Below are 9,248 nucleotides of genomic sequence, written 5' to 3'. Positions count from 1 at the left end.
CAGCTAAATGTTGCTTCCCTTATTCCACAACATCTACAGGTTGTAACAGTTTATGACCCAGGAGAGAGAATTGTAATTATGCCATTTGATTATTTACTTGTTTGTATTGTTGTTAGCTAGGTTGGTAATATGAAGCATATCAGAAAATGAATGTGTTGTTGTCCTTTCTTCAGCTGTATATCTGTTTTTCTTTCTTTATAGAAAACCACAGCCATGATATTCAGCTGTCACTGCAGAGACATAAAGACACAAACATCATCTCCCTCTCAGCCCTTTATTCATCATCACGGCAGAGTCAACTGACCAATCAGGGCTCAGTTCTGCCATCAGGTAAAGAAGCAGTGATTTCACTGGACAGCGTGTGATAATCTGATTTTACAGGAAGTGATTCTGTGATGTAAGACAACAGCTGTTTGTTCCAGGATTTTCCAGGATGATTGAAGTATTACAGGACTGGTAAACATCAGATTTAATGATAAAGAAAATGATAAAGAAAATGAGATTAAATATCTGGCGCTTCACCCTGTGGAGTGTCGGAGTTGAACCTGGACCTGAATCAACCCGAGGATTTGTAACTTATTATTATTTTTTAATATTGTTTCCTCTTGTCTCTCTTGTTGTTTGTTCATATTTTGTAATTATTATTATTATTATTACTTATTATCTATTTTCTTATTTTCTGATATTATTATCATTATTATTATTATTTTGTTTTGAATTTTTTTCTCTTGCTCATGGAATACTAGCACTTATTACATTTCATGTTTCTTCCCTCCAGTAATATTAGTTTTGTGTTGTTACTTCCTGTCCATCATGTAATAAATAATTGTTTTTGTTTTAGATTCTGATTCAGTCACAGAGTGAGGATCAGCTGTCCTGAAGAATAATCAACAGCTGATGTTACAAAAACCCCTGAGGTGGTTTAACATCTGCCCCTTCTAACATCTGGATCAAAAAGTGCTGCAACATGAAAACAGACGTGGACATGTTTGTCAGGTGGCAGGTGACCACATGAGGGCGCTGCTGCATACCTGTACCTTGGTTGTGAGGTCAGCTGATCATGAAGCCTCTGTTGGTACCTGATAGTTTCTGGGTGCAGGCTCTTACCTGCTCTACAACTAATGTTTATGTGTTGTTTTTTATCAACAATATAAAATGAGTAAAATCAATAAAAATTTCACTAATAATAAAATTGTGGTTCCGACTTTGTTTGGAGGAAACAGTCACATGTTTAAATCTGTTTTTGTTGCAGCTACCGTTATATCATGTCTCGTGTTTATCAGGTTCAGGTTCAGATCAACGTCAACAGTTTAACCTGCAGGTAAACCACAGTGATCAGCTGACCAACAGGACAGACAGTTCACTGACTTTAAACATGTACAAATCTTTCATTTGATTGTTACGGAGTCTGAATCGACTCGCTCTCCTTCCTCTACAGTGGCCCTTAGAGCTCAAAGCACTGCACCTTAAGAAAACCTCTTCATCAGTTTGACAAGTGCTGCAAACACAAGAGGAAGTGTTTCTAGGGGACCTAGGCCACCGTAGAATGCGGCCCTGAATTGAGACACACTTGTTGTTTAATGCTTTGTGACAACAAGCCTGGTCCATCACCTTTTAGTGTCCCCTGGAAGCACTTCCAGTATCAAATTGGTGAAGATGTTTTCTGAAGTTGCAGTGCGTTGAGCTCTCAGGGCCACAATACTCCTCTCCTCTCTTGTGCTGCTCTGTCGCCCCCTGCTGTCAGAAATGTATACCAACCTCCATCTTTATACAGATACAAACAATACAGGAACCTGTTCCTAACAGAACCACAGGGAACCTCCAGAGAGACGATCTTAGTTACATGTTCGGTTTTTCAAGTTACCATGATCAGTGATCAGTGATTAGCATGATGACTACAACTACAACTACTACTAATAATAATAATAATAATGATAATACAATAATGATGATGATGATGACGAAGATGATGATGATGATGATAAAACAATCGTTGCTCTTCGTTTCAGCTGTATCCTCCCAGTCTCCCAGAAACAGGAAGATCTGTCAAAACAGATTCAGATATTAAACAGTGATAAGTAAAAACAAAAACATCCTGACACAATGTCAAACTTACTGGCCTTTTTTCAGGGTTTTCAATCACATCTCACTGTCTTCATCAGAGGATGGCATTTGTTCAGTTGGCACATTCCAGAGTGGAACTTGGTTTTATGTTTGGGGAAGAGTTTGCAGACAATCTCTTCTGATGAAAACCATGAGGTGGTGGTTGAGAGCTTCAGTAAGAGCTAGTAGGTAGACCTTTAGTTAATGGACCTTATGTTACATAAGTCTTGTTTTGTCATGTGCTGACTCTTTAGAGAGTGATTATCTGGTCTAATGAACACACCTGCGACTTGGACTCTGGGACGTCCTCACTCGTCCAGGCCCTTCTTGGAGGATCCGTCCCTGGTCTTGGCCCTCAGTTTGTTCACCTGAGACTCAGCGATGTCAGCTCTTTCCTCCGCCTCCTCCAGCTCGTGCTGCAGTTTGCGGAGTTTGGCCATGTTGGTATTTGCTGCCTCCTCTGCCTCCTCAGCTGCATGTTTGTAGGACTTAACCTTCAGCTGCAGTTTGTCCACCAGGTCCTGGAGGCGAGCCATGTTCTTGCGGTCTTCCTCGGTCTGGTAGGTGAGCTCCTTGATGCGCCGCTCATACTTGCGAACCCCTTTGATGGACTCTGTTCCCCTCTTCTGCTCTGCCTCCAGCTCGTTCTCCAGCTCTTTGATGCGAGCCTCCAGTTTCTGGAGCTGCTTCTTGCCGCCCTTCATGGCAATCTGCTCGGCCTCATCCAGACGGTGCTGCAGGTCTTTGATGGTCTGCTCCATGTTCTTCTTCATGCGCTCCAGATGGGCGCTGGTGTCCTGCTCCTTTTTCAGCTCCTCAGCCATCATGGCTGCGTCTGTGATGGCCTTCTTCGCCTTCTCCTCAGCGTTGCGGTTCTCCTGAATGGCCTCCTCCATCTCATTCTGCAGGTGGAGGAGGTCTGCCTCGTGCTTCTTCTTCTGGTTGATCAGGCTGGTGTTCTGAGAGTGCAGCAGTTGCATTCGCTCTGTCGCGTCCGTCAGCTCCTGTTCAGCAAGTTTACGACTTCTTTCCGTCTGCTCAAGGGCAGCTCTCACTTCCTCCAGCTCAGCCTGGATCAGATTGTTTCGTCGTTCCAGGAGAGCGATGTTTTCTCTCAGGTCGTCGTTGCCGTGCTGGGCGTCATCCAGCTGCAGCTGAGTGTCCTTCAGGAACACCTGGAGGCTCTTGAGTTGTTTCTGGGCATCAGCTGCCTGCCGGTTAGCTTGGCTGAGCTGGATCTCCATCTCGTTCAGGTCGCCCTCCATCTTCTTCTTCACTCTCAGGGCCTCGTTGCGGCTCCTGGTCTCAGATTCCAGAGAGGACTGAAGAGACTCAACCATGCGTTGGTAGTTCCTCTTGGCCTGCTCCATTTCCTCGTCTTTCTCCGCCACTTTCCGCTCCATGTCGGCCTTCACTTGGTTGAACTCGAGTTGGGCTCGCAGGATCTTGCTCTCTTCGTGCTCTAGGGAACCTTCTGCCTCCTCCAGTGCCGACTGGAGCTCGACTTTTTCTTGTTCAAGCTGCTTCCGGATCTTCTCCAGTTCGTGGGCACTCCTGCCGCCCTCCCCCAGCTGGTCAGTGAGGTCAGAGATTTCCTCTTGGAGGTTTTTGTTCTCTCTCTTCATTGTCTCCAGTTGATCCAGACACTCTTCATAGGCGTTCCTCAGTTTGAAGAGTTCAGTGCTCAGAGACCGAGCCTCCTTCTGGGAGGCCTCCAGCTCACACTGTGACTCCTCAAACTTCTGCTTCCACTCTGCCAAGACTTTGTCGAAGGCTCTCTGCTTCTTGTCCAGTGCTGCAGACGCTGCATTGGACCTCTCAAGGTCCAGCATCAGGTCTTCAATCTCGTTTTGGAGACGGTGCTTGGTCTTCTCAAGTGATGAACACTTTGCGTTCACAGCCTCGATGGCCTCCTCTGCCTCCTGCAGTCTCTGAACCAGCTTCTTCTTTGCTTCTTCCAGCTCTTCTGTTCTCTGGATCCCATCGGTTTCATATTTTGTCCTCCATGCTGAGACCTCAGTGTTGGATTTGGACAGAGCTCTTTGCAGCTCAGCCCTGGCCTCCTGCTCTTCCTCAAACTGTTCTCGGAGCAGATCGCAGTCATGACGAGAGGACTGTACGGCGTGGGCAAGGGCGTTCTTCGCCTTCACTTCCTCTTCCAGCTGTCTGCGCAGATCTTCTACCTGCTGGTTGAACGAGTTCTTCCCCCTGGTGAGCTGCGATATCAGACATTCCTTCTCCTCCAGCTGACGTCCAAACTCACCGTTCTCGGTGAGCAGCTTGGCCCTCTGGGTAGTCAAGTCATTGACGGTTCGTTGAGCTTCCTCATATTTACTCTTGTACTCGTTCATATTGTCTTCCATTGTACGGCACACCTTCTCAATGTTTGACTTGGCCTTCACCATACTCTCCATGTTGGAGGACAAGTCATCCAGCTCCAGCTTCAGCTCACTCTTCTCTTTCTCCAGCTTCTGCTTCACACGCTGCAGGTTGTCAATCTGTTCACCCAGTTCGGCAACACTGTCAGCGTGTTTCTTCCTCAGGGAGGCGGCAGTAGACTCGTGGTGGAGGGTGGATTCTTCCAGCTCCCGACGCAGCTTCTGAAATTCAGCATCTCTCTTCTTATTCATCTCCACCTGAGCAGATGTTGCTCCACCTGCCTCCTCCAGACGCTCGCTGATGTCCTCTAGCTCGCGGGAAAGATCGGAGCGCTGCTTCTCGACTTTGGCCCTGGCTGCACGTTCAGCATCCAGCTCCTCCTCCAGCTCCTCAATCCTCGCCTGGTTTTCTTTCAGCTTCTTCTGGAGCTGAACTGAAGCCACCTGCTCATCCTCTAGTCTTGAATTGACTTGGGAGACCTCAAAGTCTTTTTTCTTGAGCTTTTCCTCCAGCTGTTGTTTGTCATTCTCCAAGTCCATCAAACTCTCCTGGGTCAGTTTCAGGTCTCCTTCGAGCTTCCTCTTTGAGCGCTCATGGTCCATCCTGACTTTCTTCTCTTGCTCTAGCGAGCCCTCTAGATCGTCCACCTGTTGTTCCAGCTTAGCTTTAGCTTTGGTTAAACTGTTAGCTTTGTCCTCTTCACTCTGAAGGTCATCCAGTGTCTGCTGGTGAGCCTCCTGCAGTGCCCTCTTCTCTTTGGTCAGCTTCATGATGTTCTCATCCTGGGACGCCATCTCCTCCGTCAGGTTTTTCACCTTATTCTCTGTAGCATGTTTCTCTTTCTCGACCTTGGCCAAAGTCAGCTCCAGGTCATCTATGTCTTTCTTCAACTCGGAGCATTCGTCCTCAAGCTTGCGTTTCTTAGCTGTGAGATCTGCATTCAGCTCTTCTTCATCTTCAAGTCTCTCCGTCATCTCTTTCAGCTTGGCCTCCAGTTGAATCTTGCTCTTTATAAGCTGTTCACAGCGTTCTTCAGCATCTGTCAGCGTATCCTGTTCAGACTGTATTTGAAGAGTCAGATCATTCTTCTCTTGGAGAAGAGTCACTATTTTCTCCTCCAGTTCCTTCCGTCTTGCTTCTGATTTCTCCAGGGCTTCTTTCAGCTTGTTGAATTCGTCCTTCATGTTGGCCATCTCTTTCTCAGACTCTGCGCTCTTCAGCAGGGGTTTGATCTTGAAGAAGAGCTTCATCCAGGGCCAGTTCTTCACACCCAGGAAGGAGCGGAGGTTCCACTGGATAACCATTAAAGCATCTCTACGCTCCACTAGCTTGGCGAATTGTGCCCTCATAAGGAGTGCCCGGGCGTTAGCCTGGATCCTGGTGATGATTCGAGACAGCTGCTCATCTCGCATCTCCTCCAGTGTTCCCAACAGGCCAGCTTTAAAGAAAACCTTTGTGTGGCCAAACTTGTACTGGGTGTGGTCGATGTCCAGTGATCCCAGCAGCTTTTCAGCACTTTTCTTACAGTCCATGAACTGACCCTCAGGGATGGCAGAGGCATTCAGGATCCTGTAGCGCTGTTTGAAGTCGCCATAGAGAACCCTGTTTGGGAAACCCTTCCTGCAGATTCTGATGCCTTCCAGGACGCCGTTACAGCGCAGCTGGTGCATCACAAGGCAGTTGTCCATAGCTCCTGGAGTTTTCCTCTCATTAGGAATCAGACAGCGGACAAAGTGGGGATGTGTGGTTTTCAGGTTGTTCATCAGCTTGTTCAGGTTTTCCCTGTGAAGTGCGGACACCGTCTGGAAGGAGGAGCCCTTCTTCTTGGCTCCTTTGCCACCTCCCTTGTCGCCACCATCAGCTCCTGAATAACTTGAAAACAGCACACTGAGTAGCTTCAGAGAGGATTTCTGGTAAAGACCAACCACAGTTTCATTCAGGGGGTCTTTGTTTTTGACCAGCCAGCCACCGATGTTGTAGTCCACGGTACCAGCATAGTGAACCAGGGCAAAATGAGCCTCTGCTTTCCCCTTTGCTGCCCTTGGCTTTTCAAACATCTTGTTCTTCCCTAGATGATTATCATAGAGCTTGGACTTGAACGTCTGGTCACTGGCTTTGGGGAACATGCATTCTTCCTCCAGGATCGACATGATCCCCAGCGGCTTCTCAATGAGGTCAATGCAAGCTTGTAAGTCCATCCCAAAGTCGATGAACTCCCAGTCGATACCTTCTTTTTTGTACTCCTCTTGCTCCAGAACGAACATGTGATGGTTGAAAAACTGTTGCAGTTTCTCATTGGTGAAGTTGATGCACAGCTGCTCAAAGGTGTTGAAATCAAATATCTCAAATCCAGCAATGTCCAGCACTCCTATGAAGTACTGACGGTGCTGCTTTGTGTCCAGGGACTGGTTAATTCTCACCACCATCCAGTTAAACATCTTTTCATACACTGACTTGGCCAGAGCACCAATGGCATAGTAGACCTGATCCACACTTTGGCCTTTGGTGACATATTCATTTCCTACCTTGACTCTGGGGTGGCACAGGCCTTTGATGAGGTCAGCGGAGTTCAGCCCCATTAGGTAAGCTGATTTATCAGCAGCCTCAGTCCCATCAGGTTCAGCCTGCTCCTCACGCTGCTTCTGTTTGAACTTCATGTTGCCGTAGTGCATGATGGCGCCGGTCAGTTTGTAGACGGCCATCTTCTCCTCTGGAGTGAAGCCGAGCACATCGAAGGCGCTGTCGGTGGCCATCAGTTCCTCAGAGTCATTGATAGAGGCGACTGTCACCTCTCCTTGGGAGATGTAGGAGTAGTCGTACGGGTTGTTGGTGATCAGCAGCATGTCCAGTAGCTCTGGCTTCTGATTGGACAGGATCTGGTAGAAGATGTGGTAGTTCCTCTCAGCCTTGAGCTGAAAGGTGACACGAGACTTCTCCAGCAGGTACGTCTCGACGTCAGCAGACGACAGTTTGCCGCTTGTCCCGAAGTGAATTCGAATGAATTTTCCAAAACGAGATGAGTTGTCGTTTCTTAGTGTTTTGGCGTTGCCGAAGGCTTCGAGCGCAGGGTTCGCCTGGATGATCTGATCCTCCAGTGTCCCCTTGCTGGTGTCTTTTTTGCCTCCAACAGCAGCGATGCTGGCAAAGTACTGGATGACTCTCTTAGTGTTCACTGTCTTTCCTGCTCCGGATTCTCCGGTGATGAGGACAGACTGGTTCTCTCTGTCGGTCAGCATGTACTGGTAGGCGTTATCAGAGATGGAGAAGATGTGAGGAGGGGCCTCGCTTCTCTTCTTTCCCCTGTAGGCTGCCACCACCTCAGCGTCGTAGACAGGAAGCCACTTGTAGGGGTTGACAGTGACGCAGAAGAGGCCGGAGTAGGTGTAGATCATCCAGGCGGCGTAACGCTCTTTGAGGTTAAACAGCACGGCGGGCTCATGGAGGAAAGTGAACATCGCCATGTCTTCAATTTTGTCGAATTTCGGCGGGTTCTGGGGGTGAACGTCAGACTCCTTCACAGTTACTGTTGTTCCGTCCTCCTTCTTGACAGTCACCATACCTCCATCTTTACTCTGGATTTGTCCCTTTATATACTCGACCTTATCGTCGACTACGAAACATTCAGTCTTGATGTCAAAGGGTCTGGTCTGAGCCTCCAGACGCTCCTTGTCTGACTTCCTCAGGAAAGGAGCAGCCTTCCCAAACTCGGCCATCAGAGCGTCACCCATGGTTGAGGTCCTCTCAGTCAGAACAGAGAATCACAGAGAGGAGAGTCTTCTCCCTGGTGAATCTGATGAAGAACTGCAGACTCTTCACTGCAGGAGGATTTTTATGAAGCGTCGCTCTCGTCCAAATAAGGAGACGGGCGCTGAAAAGAAAAAAAAAAGTCTAAATTTGTCCTGGGATGTGAACGCACCATGAGGGCAGATTCCAGACCTTTGGCTGTTAAAGTCCATTTTAGGACAAGCAGCGTTTCACTGTTTATCAGCCGGCTGATAAAGACGCTGACACCTGTTCATTTATAGACTCGTCCTCACCGAAGCAGTTCTGACTCTCTGTCTCCTCGACAGTTTAATCATCCACAAGAAAACACAGACCTCCAACTCATCCACTGATATTTTAATGTCACCTTTTATTTATTCAAGAAACGTTCAGTGACTGATTCTGTTTGATCCAGGAAAAGAAAGTAAAGTGAAATCACTGGTCCTCCTTACATAGCACAACTCAGTGGATAAGACAGATGTTATATGTAGATATATATATGGAGGCCCTTTATTAACTATGTTGAGGGTTTAATTTTAACAGATGATCAAGTTTCTGGGAACAAAGCTGTTTCTATCATTACTATTATTTTCAACACTTGTTATATTTTATTATAATTAATATACCCTTTTCTCTATAGATTGACAATTGTTAAGAGAAGAGGAGCATTTGTTTGTTTGTTTAATTTTACTTTTTACTTCCTATGTTGTGAGTAAATGCAGCTGTTATATAATAACATTTACAGTATAAAATACAAATGTTAAAGGCTGTAATTCATGATGTTCAAATTGAAATAAAAATGTGGCGAAAACAAAGTAATCATGAAATGGTTCCTAATGTGAATTTCATATTGCATGGAGACACAATTACTTTATTAATATTAAAAATACATGATTGATTGAATATTTACTTACTTCTCACATCTTTCTATTTATTTATTCAATATTTATTTTGATGGAAACAAATTTATAACAATGACATGAAGTTTGTAACATCTCTGAACC

The 9,248-nt window shown here is 46.4% G+C and overlaps 1 protein-coding gene across 1 annotated transcript; it reads right to left on the bottom strand.

The window, feature by feature from the left end:
- Window positions 1-1,061: 1,061 nt before the first annotated feature.
- myh6 (myosin, heavy chain 6, cardiac muscle, alpha) lies at window positions 1,062-8,256 on the bottom strand. Its single transcript, XM_087174697.1, has 2 exons — window positions 2,387-8,256; window positions 1,062-2,043 (listed from the first exon to the last, which is right to left on the bottom strand). The coding sequence occupies exon 1, from the start codon at window positions 8,208-8,210 to the stop codon at window positions 2,412-2,414; it is 5,799 nt and encodes a 1,932-aa protein (XP_087030823.1). The 5' UTR covers window positions 8,211-8,256; the 3' UTR covers window positions 1,062-2,043; window positions 2,387-2,411.
- Window positions 8,257-9,248: the final 992 nt, after the last annotated feature.

This window comes from Seriola lalandi, unplaced genomic scaffold (genome assembly GCF_002814215.2).
Source record: "Seriola lalandi dorsalis isolate HSWRI2012SDOR001 ecotype SW California unplaced genomic scaffold, Sedor1 jcf7180002054373, whole genome shotgun sequence".
NCBI classification, from domain to species: Eukaryota; Metazoa; Chordata; class Actinopteri; order Carangiformes; family Carangidae; genus Seriola; species Seriola lalandi.
Note: the sequence above shows the minus strand (reverse complement) of the source record. Positions and strands in the feature narration are given on the sequence as shown.

Bases quoted from the DNA above. Each gene is read 5' to 3' on its own strand.
- myh6 (XM_087174697.1), bottom strand. From the start codon at position 8,210: ATGGGTGACGCTCTGATGGCCGAGTTTGGGAAGGCTGCTCCTTTCCTG.